This window comes from Dipodomys merriami, unplaced genomic scaffold (genome assembly GCF_024711535.1).
Source record: "Dipodomys merriami isolate MVZ:Mamm:240054 unplaced genomic scaffold, mDipMer1.0.p SCAF_40, whole genome shotgun sequence".
Taxonomy (NCBI): Eukaryota; Metazoa; Chordata; class Mammalia; order Rodentia; family Heteromyidae; genus Dipodomys; species Dipodomys merriami.
Window position 1 is genome coordinate 3703187 of NW_027205604.1, and position 14574 is coordinate 3717760.

The following is a 14574-nucleotide window of genomic DNA, read 5'->3' on the forward strand; positions in this document are numbered from 1 at the left end:
CCATGAAGACAAAAATTTTGCTTATTGCATTATTACAAATACATAGAACAATGCACGATACCAGAAATTTGGTAAGTATTTATTTTAAGTATGTAGACTGAGTGTCAAGTAAATCAATTTTATAAAATTGGTTTAGGTTTTAAGAAAGACTAATGATTTTAAGTATGTAGACTGAGTGTCAAGTAAATCAATTTTATAAAATTGGTTTAGGTTTTAAGAAAGACTAATGATAGAAAAATTGTGAATAAGCATAGAAATACACTTGACTTTCATCAAGTTATGGCTTTTGTTTGTTTTGGTTTTGTGCCAGTACTTGGGCTTGACCTCAGGGCTGAACACTGTGCCTTAGCTTTTTCTGCTCAAAGTTTGGCCAAACTGGCTTTAAATCTAGATCCTCAGATTAAAGCATCCTGTGTAGCTAAGAATGCAGGAATAAGCCACTGCTGCCTGGCTCCTTAATGCATGTTGTTTTAATCATTTTATATTATTTGCAATATGGAGGACAAAGGGTTTAATTATTCAAACAGCAGCAAATAAAATTTTTATGTGTGATAAATTTAAGGATTACTTTATTTTTAAATTATAATTGGCTCAATAAATGAAATTAGTTTTCATTCCAATGTCTTCCACAGCAACACGCACATTCTAGTTTTGCTAAACAGTAGCTATTATTTTGAATTTCTTAAAAAATACCAATTGCTGCTGAAGCAGGTAAGAATTTTTGTTATTTTATGCTCTTGATTTCTTTTGTTTTTTCTTTTTCTTTTTGCCATTCCTGGGGCTTCAACTCTGGGCCTGTGCCCTGTCCCTGAGCTTCCTTTTTGCTCAAGACGAGTGCTCTACATGAGCCACAGCACCACTTCCGGCTTTTCTGAGTAGTTTATTGGAGAGTCTCCTGGAGTTTCCTGCCCAGGCTAGCTTCAAATCTCAGATCTCAGCCTCCTGAGTATCTAGGATTATAGGCATGAACCACTGGCTCCTGGCTCCATAGTCTTAATTCCTTAAGCTTACCTCTCAAATTCTCTGGTCTTTGTGCATTCTTGAGCTCCTTTACTAATCACTATCAAGAAATCTTGTGTCAAAACAAATGGTACACGTTCTCGTTTATAACCAAATTTTTTCTTCTTGTGATCCAAAAAGTGTCCAAAATCTATATGAAATAGCTTTCAAAAATAAGAAATCATGTTAATATTTTGACATATGGAAACATACAATATCTAAAATCCATTTAAAGAACTATAAAACATATTGAAGAGAAAAAGGCATTACTTGTCCATCATCTTTCACCATAATGTTACTATTGTGGCGATCTCCAATTCCCAAAATGAAAGTAGCAACACAATATCCAGCACATGAACGTGTAAACAAGTCAATGGCTGCATCATATCTACAAAAAAATAAAAATAAATACCTCATAAAGAGTGTGGAAATACGAAGTGATCTAGGCCAGACTCTGGGAATATGACTGAAGTTTCTCACTGACATGAAATAAGTTAGGGAATTATCCTTAAAGACCTGAAGAATTATGTTTTCCAGGATTTTAAAGAAAATTCTAAATGTTCTCTGACTAAAACACAATTCCAATCACAGTGAAAAAGCATATAGAAAAATACATAGAATTAAAGTCAGCTTTTTTTGCTAATCATTTTTAACAATGACTTTTAAAGTAAACTTCTGAATGTCCAATTCTCTTTAAATCATTAAGAATTCATTCTATATGCATAGGGTGAATGCACAGGATTTATCAAATTATAAGCAATTGATCTCAAAATATCTTCAAAGTTGAGCATATTTTTTTCTAAAATAAATTAAGTTTTTAATGTGGTCTAGCTCAGAGGAACATATAGACTCAACCACTAACAGACTAATGTAACAAAAACTTAGATTAATGTAACAAAACTCACATTTCTCCTTTGTTTTTATCTTTGAGCCACTGATGTAGTGTGTGGCTATTGAATTGCAGGGCACCTTTTAGGCCACCTTTGCACTGAATTTGCATGATGGTGTGAGAATTTCTCACCACTTCAATGAGTCCCACACAATCACCAATGGACAGACAACCATAAGGTAACATTCTGAAAAAGGAGCAATACAATTTACAATTAAAACAATGAATTTTAAAGGAGAAAATATTTTAATAGGACAAAATATAAATTTCCTATTTGCAACTTTTTCATACATGACCTTTACTGTCTTAATCTACTTTTTTTTCTTTTTATAATGTGGCGAATACATTACTGGAAAGAGCCTCAAAATTATCTGCCATTACTTATCGTAGCCTTCATTTCAGCATTTAAAAATAAGGCAATTATTATAGCAACAAAAATTTAAATATTGATAACTAAAAAGATGTGTAAATTTTAAGATGCTTAAATGACATCAAAGTAAGACTTCAGGGTAGCAATTCTCAAATTTCTGACCTCAATTCTCTTATGTACTTGTAAAATTTATTAAGGACCTCACAGAGCTCTGATTTGTGAGGATTGTTATCTACTGATACTCAAAATTAAAAGTGTAAAAATTAAAATATTCATTAATTCAGTTAAATATTATGTGTTAATGAAAATGACATCTCATAAAACATAAATATTAAAACAAAAATCATTCACTGAAAAATGAAACTTTCTTAAAATCTTTTTTTTTTTTTGTCAGTTATGGGGCTTGAACTCAGGGCCTGGTCACTGTCCCTGAGTATTTTTGCTCAAGGTTAGCACTCTACCATTTTGGGCCACATTGCCACTTCACTTTTGGTTTTCTGGTGGTTAATTGGAGATAAGAGTCCAACAGACTTCCCTCTCTGGGTTGGCTTTGAACCTGGATCCTCAGATCTCAGCCACCAAATGTCCAGCTCAAAATCATTAACAACTAGCTGGATTTGCATACATGTTCCTGAAATCAATCTATCTATAATATTTTAAATGAAATGTATGAAGAAAATCTCACCTCATGCATCTAGATTATAAATATTTTTCTTTGATACTAGGACTTGACAGGAGATAATCAATCAAGCTGCCACATGGAAGTTGAAACCATGTCAATAAATTTTTCACACTGATAAATTAAAACTGAATATTTTATCTTGCCTTTGAGAAGTCTTTTACCTGCATATGATTTCATGAGATACTGCCTTGATTACTTAAAAAGAGTTGCTTAAATCTTCTAAATGTTGACATTTTTTATCATACTACATTTAAAAAAACAACTCTTAATATTATCACTAATCTCATTAGAAAAATCCTTAAGCTTGGGAATACTATTAAGTTTAGTGGTGGATATAATTTTTCAGAATTTTAATTTTGCCTACTAGAAGCTTGGCTCAAGAGGAAGAGAGCCCTTGCCTAGCAAGTATGAGGCCACTTGAGGCCACTAGTTCACAACCTCCAAAAAACATTCTAATTTTTTCTCAAAATTTCAAATTTTATTGTTAACAACAAACTGTCACTTTTAAAAAAAAAGAAACAAGCATATGTTGTTTTTGTTTTTTTTTGGTCGGTCGTGGGGCCTGAACTCCAGGCCTGGGCACTGTCCCTCAGCTCTTCAGCTCAAGGCTAGTGCTCTACCACTTCAGCCACAGCGCCACTTCCAGCCTTTTCTGCTTATGTGGTGCTAAGGAACTGAACCCAGCATATATTGATTTTTAAGAAAATCTGCCAAATACCTATGTCTGAAAAATCATAGCTTACTTATTAGATTTTTGCTTTTGTTTTTCGAAAACAGGATTTTTCAAAACCCTATTTTGATTAGGCAGGCCTTAACTTCTGAGTGCTGGAATTACAGCTGTTTACCATTACCTCTGGTTGATTACAGATTTTGTGTGTACTTCAATTTGTGTTTTAATAAAAATGGTACTTCATGGAAAAAGTAGCTATTTCTGTCCACAAGTTAACTACTCAAATGCTTTCTCTTGGAATAACCATTATATTAGGAACATAAGTACTTTAGGATACTTTCTGTTTAATCAGATTGACTAATAGGAAAAAAAAAGTCAGGCACAAGTGGCTCACACCTATTATCCTAGCTACATAGGAGGCTGATATCTGAGGATTACCATCTCAAGCCAACCCAGGCAGGAAAGTCTGTGAGACTCATACATCCAATTAATTACCAAAAATAGAGAGCAGTGGTTAAAGTAGTAAAGTGATTAGGTCCAGAGTTCAAGCCCAAGGACTCACACAAAAAAATAAAAGTAGATTAAAAGTCTATTATATATTATATGAGGTAAGGGTGAAGCCATGAGGGTTTAAATTGGCACATTAAGTGCACAAAGTATAGTTTTGCTTCCATTTGTTTTCACAAAAACTTTCCAGTCTTTCTACTTTTCATTTTCTCCTTAAGTTCCTTTTATATTTTCTCACATTAATTCTTTGTAGCCTGGATTTTATGTCTACCATTCTATTTTTAAATTTTTATTAAGTCCATAGATGTTTTCAGTCCTTATTTTCTAAAACCCTTGAGGTACTTGTCAATACAAACTGTGTGTGGAAATCTGCTTTCTTTTGGACCTCTGATACTCCTATCCTTTTGACCATTACTGTTATTAAATCTCTCCCTGCCCTCATAAACACACATATTTCTTAGGGTTGTACTCTGACTCATTCTATCTTATTTCATTTGCTTTGTTTTTTGTTGCTTTTTGTTTTTTTTGGTCAGTCATGGGACTTGAACTCTGGGCCTGGGTGCTGTCCCTGCGCTCTTCAGTTCAAGGCAAGCACAGCTTGAGCCACAGCGCCACTTCTGGTTTTCTAGTGGTTTATTGGAGATAAGAGTCTAATGGACTTTCCTGCCCAGGCTGGCTTTGAATCGTGATCCTCCCATCTCAGCCTCCTGAGTAGCTAGGATTACAGGCATAAGCCACCAGCGCCTGGCTAGATCATTTGTTTTTTTTTTAATTTTATTTATTTTATTACTGTTGAGCAGGCAGGAAGGATACGGACTTCCAAGCTCCATTTGGATATTTATAACATCATTTAAGGGCCTAGATTTACTGAATTTTTATATGGAAAAAGTTCATGTATTTTTAAATGTTGTGTTTCACCTGCAGTTGCCTTCACAGATTCGGAACAAATGATTGTACCTGACATGGCCGACTCCTGGTCTAAAAAGTTAAATTGTCTTATAATTCTTGTTATACAAAAATGGGAATTACAATAAATCCAAGCCTAAAGTATAAATAAAACTGTTATAATTTTGAAGTTAAAATAAGTGTACTTAAAATTTAACAAAAATTTAAATTTGCTTACACAAAAATTATTTAGAAAAATCTCTTAATATTCTCAATAAGCTGAATTGAACTTTAGAAGCTTCTTTCTGTAGAACTACTAATTTACAATTAAGCATTGTAAGAACGAGAGTTATTTATTTAAATCCTTCATTGTTACTAGTTCTGAAATCTCTTTTATATTCTACTCCTCTGGGAATGGTAGTGATATGTGGATACCTCATGACACAGGAAATTATGCCAAAAAGTAAACATGATTCAAAGCCCATTAATTATCTTTGGAAAACATCAGAGAATAAGCAATGAATTAGGAGTTTATAATTTGAAGTTGATGACTTAATTTTTTGTCTTAGCAGGTAAAATGTCTATTTTGTTTTTGACAATAAAAGAATATTTACTAATGTCACTGATGTGTAAATGTATATATGTATATATGCACGTTGTATATGTAATATGCATATGTATATACATGCAATCCTAAATTTGTGAGGCATATAAATAAGCCTTTGTCTTGGATAATTTGATATTTCTACGTAACGTACCTTGTTGCTGTACCCTGACTTGAGTCATGCCCACCCACAGTCTTACGTACTTTTTTAAAAAGTGGCTTTTACTGAGATGATTTTTTTCAATTTGCAAGGACATAAGTCACACACAAAAAAAATCTATTAGATGCAATAACAATTAGAAGAACATGAGGCATGTTACAAAACTTGGAGACACTATTGACAACTAAAAAAATGGACAGGAACCAAGGAAAAGATAAAGCTAGTTGGTTCCATAAATTTTGCTTGTCCCAAAACAAACACAAAAACCAACTTTAACTTAGAAAAGTTCCATTATAAAATTTACTTTTAGCCGGGCGCAGTAGCTCACGCCTGTAATCCTAGCTACTTAGGAGGCTGAGATCTGGGGATCACGATTCAAAGCCAGCCCTGGCAGGAAAGTCCACTAGACTCTTATCTCCAATAAACCACTAGAAAACCAGAAGTGGCGCTGTGGCTCAAGTAGCAGAGTGTTCACCTTGAGCTTAAGAGCACAGGGACAGCGCCCAAGCCCAGAGTTCAAACCCCAAAACCAAAAAAAAAAAAAAAAAGACAAAAAAACCTTACTTTTAAATTTTGCCTATTTTGTTTTGTTTTTTGAGACAGGGTCTTTCTGTATAGCCTCAACTCATGGTGCCCACTGCTTTAGCCTCCTGAGTATGGAGATTATAGATCTCCATCATAAAGATGGAATGAATAAAAATGGGCCCTTTCAATCTCTTATGTCCTGTTCCTAATGACATTCTGGTATACTTATCAGAGAAAGCTCTTCTTATTTAGTTAAAATCATATTAGCTATTCTATAATCAACTCCAGTTAATTTACTTCTGCCTACATTTCTTTATATATCTCAAAGTGTTTCTATAATTAATATTTACAATAATTTACTTTTGAGGATTGCTTTCAAAGTACAGGTTATCTTACTCTTTACTCACCTAAGATCAAGACCCTGATTTTGCCAAATATTTTCCATAATGCGAATAATTTGAAGTGTTAGCATATCTTGTCGTAAATCTGAAATTCAATAATGTGTACAAAATAAAGATTATTTTTACAACCAGCTGTTCAAACACTTTTTCCAATTAGAGTATAAGCTACAAGAGGAGTAGAGATTATATTTCTTAACTGCTAAAACCCCAGGATTAAACAGTATTTATGGAATGAATTATGGAATGAATGACTGTTGATACTACTCATAGAAATCATAATGAAGTAAATAATAAAAATTAATTTCAGTACTTCTGATTCTAAATAGGTTGAGCAAATTTCCCCTCAACCAGTAAAGAGTGAATGGAGGTTGATCCTAGGCCCAAACATACACCAATACTTTAAAAAAATGTATTTTTTTTTATTGTAAAGAAGATAGAGGGATTACAATTCCATGAGTAAAGTACATTTCTTGTTGAACATCGTTACCCACTCCTTTGTTGTTCTCCTACTATCCCTTCCCTTTCCCACTCCCCCACTCAAAGTTGTAAAATTCTTTTCTGACATACTGTCTTGTGAATATTGTTGTATTGGGTCATCCTCTGTGCTTCTTTCATAATTTTGTTATTTCCCTTCCTTTCCCCAAATCAGATAAATGTATATACAAGATAGAGGGTGAAAGAACAGAGGTTGCCAGGAATAAACCAATGGAAAAAGATTATCAGATAGGACAGCCTCTTCAACAAATGGTGCTGGCAGAATTGGCTATACACATGTAGAAAATTGAAGTTAGATCTTTATATATCACCCTATACCTGAATCAACTCCAAATAGATCAAAGACCTAAATGTAAAAGCAAAGTCTCTGAAAATATTACAGGAAAGGATAGGGGATACCCTAGGGCTCTTCGGCACAAGTCAGAAATTCCTAAATAAAGAGCCAGAAACACAACAAATCAAAGAAAGGCTGGAAAAATGGGACTGCATTATACTAAAGAGCTTCTGCATGGCAAAGGACATAGCTAGCAAGATAAATAGAAAGCCCACAGATAGGGAGAAGATCTTCACTAGCCATATAACAGACAAGGGTCTCATCAAAGATATACCTAGAGCTCAAAAAATTAACTCCCTTAATAACAAATCCTCAAAGAAACAATCACCCATTAATAAGTGCACTAAAGAATTTTCTCTCTGGAGAGGAAATAAGAATGGACAACAGACACATGAAGAAATGCTCAACATCACTGGCCATAACAGAAATACAAATCAAAACCACACTGAGATTTCACCTCACCCCAGTTAGACTGGCCATTATCAAGAAAGCAAATAACAGATGCTGGAAGAGATGTGGCCAAAAGGGAACGCTACTATACTGTTGGTGGGAATGTAAGCTTGTTCAACCACTTTGGAAGGCAGTATGGAGGTTCCTCAAAAGACTAAACACAGAACTCCCCTATACAGCAATCCCACTCCAGGGCATTTACTCCAGTACTTTTGAGGGCTGCTTTCAGACATTTATTACCTAAGAGAATTGTTAGAAGAATGTCAAATTAATTTTCATTCATCCTATCTTTGAATTCTTCATCATCCTTTAACTGTGTCACCATGATCTCCTATCTTCCAAAGCTCCTACTCTTTTCTGCAATTCAGGCTGATACATTACTTTTAATCACTGATTGCACTTCAAGTTCCATATTTTCTGAGATTCCATTGCTTGGTTTGTTTTTCCCTATGCCAATCTATCATAAGTCATCTTCAATTTGTGGTCAGCCAAAGAATAAGGGTGGAAAAAAGCAAAGTTTTACTCCCCTATCATTGGCAGTCACTGAAAAGAAGTACTAGGTTTACAACTGTAGGAGTAAACCTCCAGGTGATCTTCCCTAGTTCTTAAAATTCATGACAAGTCAATGATTTTAGAAGAGTCCACCTTTAAAGTGGATACAAGGAACTAAGAAAAAGCCTCTGTATATATCCACTACTTTCCCAATAGCCTCAGTTAGAAATTGTAATTGAGCACACAAAAATATATTTTAAAGTTTTGGGTTTCTTGATTTCCTTCACATGTATATTGTCAGGTTCAAGACATCTCCTTGGGAGTGAGGATGAGGGAGAGTGATGGAGGAGATGAGTGATATCAGGTACACTGTATACATATATGGACTTCTCAAAATTAAACAGCTAATTGGTACTATTTGCAATAACTAGTATATGTCTGAGACAAGCAGAAACGGTCAGATAAGTTGATGTTAGGCAAAATGAACCTCAAGATAAGGACTCAAATGTTTTTTCTTTCTTGCTATTGTTTCTAACATATTTATAAGGTTTCTTTGTGCTTTGTATGTCCCTCCCCCACAATATAATCCCTGTTTTCACTGTATTTGATGTTGGTATAATTTGTGGAGGGGAAGGGAAAAAACAAATTGTTAAAATAGGGATACAGGTGGACCAATTGCAACAATGAGATGCACAAGATGTTATGTCGAAAAACAAACTTTACAACTTTGGCAGGGGGGGGGGGTAGGGGGGGTATTGATGGGAAGGGATGGGAAAGGGAAACAAAGGAGGCAACAATGCTTGATAAGAAATGTACTTATTACCTTACTCATGTAATTATAACCCCTCTACACGGTATTTTCACAAAAAAAAAAAAAATGTAGAAAAGTGAAATGAACCCCGATAGGGACACAAGAGATTTTCTTTTTGTTGCTATTCTTTTTAATGTAATTATAATGTACTATGTGATTTTTTTTTTGTTTCTTTTGTATGTTCCTCTCCCATGGTACAACCCTTGTTGGGCAGGGGTAGTTGGGAGAGGTGGGGAGGGAAGGGATGGTAGGGGAGGGGCTATAGCAATGCTCCATAGGAAATGTACTTACTGCCTTACTCATGTAACTGTAACCCCTCTGTACAGTATTTTTTTTTGGGGGGGGGTCCAGTCATGGGGCCTGAACTCTGGGCCTGGGCACTGTCCCTCAGCTCTTCAGCTCAAGGTTAGCGCTCTACCACTTGAGCCACAGCACCACTTCCGCCTTTTTTCTTTTTGGTTATGTGGTACTGAGGAATCGAACCCAGGGCCTCAGGCATGCAAGGCAAGCACTCTACCATGAGCCACCTTCCCAGCCCCTATACAGTATCTTTACAATAAAAATATATATTAAAAAATATACAGGAAAAACAGTATTTACTTAGTCTATATTTTATCACATGTACAATCCTCAAATAGTTTTCAAGGTATTTGAATATCCTGTTTATAAAAAGATAGCAAAATTCATGCATCATAAGCTTAAAACATTCTTTCTTACCATCACCATTTTTAAAGATGATCTCATTGTTTTGAAACAGTAACTCTGACATGATGTCTGGATTTTCCCAATTCAACCACAATGGCCTTTTCGCTGAGGACATAATTCGACACTCTTCAAGCCTTTAAAACCATTAAAATCTTTACTAAACATTTTACCCTTGTTATACTTTTTAGTCTCAAATTTACTTTAAAATATGTATACAACAGTTTTTGTAGATGTTACAAAAAATATTTAACTTTCTCATTTTTATTTTATTTCCTAAAGAAATTACTAAGCTTAGAAATGCATATGTAACTATAAATTTCAACACATCATTAGTTTTACAAACATTATATTCCATTTCTTATGTAGCATATTAGAAAGTTTGTCCATAGGTTTCAAACTCTATTACTTAAGTAGTAGAAATCGATTTCAAATAAATGTAGCTCAGACTTAACAACACTTTACTATTCCTATTTTGCAAGGTAGAAGAATGAAGAGGGAAGCATATATAATTATACATTCTAATTATACATGGTACATTTTGACTTTTCTCAAAACTCTACCCAGAAAACGTACTTATTCAAATATATTACTAAAACTGTTAAAAACCTTACCTGAGATTTCCTAGTTGATGAGCAGGGTTTAGAGGAGATAGAAAACCCTGTAGAGCATCCATAAAATCTGGTTGTCTCATTTGTTCAACTAAAAACTTCATCTGTACCTGATTTTTTTAAAAAGCATGATCAAAGATAGAAATAATAGAAATGAATTTCATAAATTTCATGAATTTACATATCGAGAATGAGATTTGAATCCATACTGTCAACTAGCTGCATTCTAGGTGAAGTAAATAGGGTTTCTATGACACAGAGCAACATGTTTGGGGAGAGAGACAAGCACTTAGTACCTTCCTGTGGAAAGATAAGCTCTGCTGGTGACAAAGGTAAATGCAAGTTAATCATGACCTGTAGCTCAATTACTAGTTTTTATAAATCAAGTTGCATTAGAATTCAGCCATGCCTATTTATCACCTATGACTGCTTTCTTATTGGAATAGTGGAGTAATGAATTTCATGAACTACTAATTTTAACCATTGTTAAATTAGTTCAAACCACTGTGATAAGAAAACTGTAGGTACAAAATGTATGTCTATATTTCATAAGTGTATATTTTTATATTTAACAATGTGAAATTTATAAATGTTTATAATATAAATGTAAGTTCTGTTCTGTCAAAACAGTCTAGTTCCTGCTTGCCCATAAATTCCACAATCAAAATCAATAATTTTCTTTTTCCTGATCTCCTTCCTATCTCCTAGTGATAGCTTTTATTCACTTTCTTTATGCTGCCCTCATACATGCTTTTGAAATACCATTATTTTCGAATGTACTACATTTGAACTTATATACAATAATTTTATAAAACCAGTTCAATCATAGTGCATAACATTTAACTGAGAATGACTTTTTACTAATAATGAGTGTAAAATGGAAAAGATAGGAATTTAAAGATAGGAAATTAAATAAATGTACACTGTATTAAGCATCTCTCTTAGTTTAAGGACTATGATAGGTGTTTTACATTGTGTAATTTAGTTTCACAAAAATTTTACGATGAAAGTATCAATCCCATTTTGCAGTGAGGAAAATTAACCTTCAGGGTCTAAATAATGCACTTAATATAAATCCATATGATTTACATAGGGCTTCTTGGCACTGGAACTTGGAACCAGATATTAAGCTGCTCAATTTCAAGCACCATGATGTAGATGTAGATATACACTAGACCTTTAAACAACTCTGCAAGGAAGTGTCTCAATAACATACATTCTTTTAATGTTTGCATAATCATAGGAACCTTTACACTTGAATACGTAATCTAAAATTTGTATAGTAAAGTTAGCAGCCTTGAAAAGGTCAATGTATATATCCAGATAATTATATATAGTGGACTTTCAGGACTGTCACAGTAACACTTTTTACAGAGCTAATGTTTGTCCGACATTTCAGGACCCTAAAAGAGAGCTTTATAGAATTACTGATGTGAATTTTTCTGAAGTATGTATTTTTCTGTCCAGTTATTTTTTTTTAATTTGTAAAAAATAGTACATAAAGTATTGTGCAGTTTACAGTTTTCATCTTGTGTGTGTGCTTATTGCATAATGCTTTTTAAACTTGGAACATTCACTATGGCTAAGTAAGATTTTTAAAGTGTAAATATTCTAATACTAAAATATTTTACTGATTTTTTTCTTTAAAATAAAAGTCTCAAAAACAACTAAAGAATGACATACCTTTTGTGTTTCATCCTTCTTCTCCTGTTTGAGAATGTCAGTTAGGTTAATGAGCTTCTCCATAGCTTCAACTTGCCTATTCAGGTGCTTCAAATACATCCCACAGGCACGGCAATATGATTCCAAAAGTAAGCCAAACCTCTGACTAACTGTTTTATTGTGCATTTCAGATCTAAACGGATAGGGTAAGATTAAAAATAGATAAAATTAAATATATATTTATATTCTTAACTGAGTTATGTAATCTTCAAGAAAATAGGAAAACCATTTTCTAAATCATCAAGTAACAGTTACAACCATACCAACAATAAAATGATACAAAACCTACCATTAAAAAAAACTAGTAAAGAATTTTAAATAATTTATGAATACTGAAATTTAATAAATAACTAGGATTTGTTTCACTTGTTTATTTTCTGAGCAAAAAACATAAAAACATAAAATGGGTTAATAAAGAACTCGGTAAATATTTTATTTTTCTGGCAAATATATATGCACATTTCTCTATGCAACTTCTAAATTTAAGTTATTTTAAACCTCCTAGGTCCCAATTCTTAATTTTTAACATTAAGAAAATATTACACATATATTTTTAACTTTATTAAAAGTTAAGACCTCTTAGATAAAATGCTATAAGATGTATCAAATTCCAAAAATATTTATTATTCTTAATTAGCTGTTCCAGTAAGAAGCATGGGATTTTGTCATTATTGTCTTGAAAACTAAGGTAAGAGTTTTCATTTATTTTGGGCTATTACATATGTATAGTGAAACCTATAGAAACAATAATATGTACCTAGAAAATTTTACTTAAGTTAATTAGGATACTTAGAAATATTTTAGCTTTCATCATGTATAAAATGAAGTTCTGACTTTCATTGTTTACTTAATTTAAAGAGAAAGTTTAAGAGCTCATCAGTTGTACAGTATGCAAAATTATTTCAAGCAAAAACAATATATAAATAACTAAGATTTATATATTTATTAAGAATTTGGTGGGGAAATAATTTGACTTACTTTAAATGCCAAAAGAAAAAGTGTCCAATCCTTTGATTTGTCAATGCTTTCTTGAGTAAAAATCTCACAAGCAGATTGTCCAAATATTGCTCATATTTTAGAACCTAGATAATTAAAAGAAATAGAAATTCAAATGAAAATAAAAAGACAAAACAAAAAGATACCTACACTCAAAAAGTTTACAAGTGAGAAAAAGAAACAAGCACAAGATTACAAAATAATAGGAAACCTACAGGAAGTTTAAGAGGAAAGATATACTATTAAAACAAGTCAACTTAAACTAAACTATCTTCCTGTGGTTAGGAAAACTTTATAAAGAATACTCAGTCATCAAATCAAACCAAAAATCTAGTATACTCTAAACTAAATTCTCAATAAGATTTTCCATGGTATTAATTGAAGGATTCAAAAAATTCTTTTTCAAAATTATAATCAAGAAATGTTTGAAAATAAGGGATAATTTTATCATGTCAGAATTTATGACAAGCCAAGCATGTGGTATGTATTGGCAATCCCACCTAACCTACAGGCTGAGGCAGAAGAATCTCTTGAATCCATAAGTGATCAAGACCAGCCTGGGCAACACATTCAAAAATCTCAAAAATATGATAATGTAGTCATTACTTTTTATGTACATTATGCAAAAAATATGTAAATTGAAGACAGGGATAAGAAGAAAATGGGAGAGAATAAAGGGGTAACATTGATCAAGAAGCATTGTATTCTTAACCTGATATATGGAATTGTAACCCCTTTGGACAAATAGTTAAGGAGTACCTACTTCCTGGTAGTTATTTGTTGGGCTTTGACTTGATCTTTCTGAAGAATTATACTATTTGAGTTCTCTATAGAAAGAAAAAAAAATCTCAAATGACTCAAGGCTCATTTCTGCATTTCAAGAATTAAAGAAAAAATCTTGGAAAGTAAGGATTAAAATGGCAAAATCTGTAATATAAAACCAGTTAATTCATTAGGCTTTGAAATTTGCATGGACTTGAAATAAAGCATTACTTTCTATCTTACCTGTACTAGCTGGATTAAGTACTGAGAAAGTTTATCATCTGTTAAATATTTTTCCAAGCACCGCACAGCAAAAGCTCGAACCATAGGATCTGGGTAATTACAATCCAAAAGCTCCATAGCCTGTTCTGGTTTGATTGGAGGCCAATCTTTTACTAAACAGTACATCTGTGTTTGGAGTAAGATAATAAATTATACTTAAAATTAAAGACAGCTGTAAATAAACTCTAAAACATTCTCTTAGCCGCCAATTTTAAGGTTTTAAAA

The 14574-nt window shown here is 32.9% G+C and overlaps 1 protein-coding gene across 4 annotated transcripts in view; it reads right to left on the bottom strand.

Moving 5' to 3' along the window:
• The window catches only part of Pik3ca (phosphatidylinositol-4,5-bisphosphate 3-kinase catalytic subunit alpha), a 77680-nt gene that overhangs the window by 7029 nt on the left and 56077 nt on the right, over positions 1 to 14574 (bottom strand). For all 4 annotated transcript variants that reach the window (XM_069991865.1, XM_069991862.1, XM_069991863.1 and 1 more), the window contains 9 exons: positions 14311 to 14475; positions 13288 to 13391; positions 12271 to 12442; positions 10591 to 10697; positions 9992 to 10113; positions 6699 to 6777; positions 1905 to 2075; positions 1270 to 1387; positions 1012 to 1163 (listed from right to left, as the gene is read on the bottom strand). In XM_069991865.1, the coding sequence (XP_069847966.1) occupies positions 1012 to 1163; positions 1270 to 1387; positions 1905 to 2075; positions 6699 to 6777; positions 9992 to 10113; positions 10591 to 10697; positions 12271 to 12442; positions 13288 to 13391; positions 14311 to 14475 (1190 nt within the window). The remainder of the gene's footprint in view (positions 1 to 1011; positions 1164 to 1269; positions 1388 to 1904; positions 2076 to 6698; positions 6778 to 9991; positions 10114 to 10590; positions 10698 to 12270; positions 12443 to 13287; positions 13392 to 14310; positions 14476 to 14574) is intronic.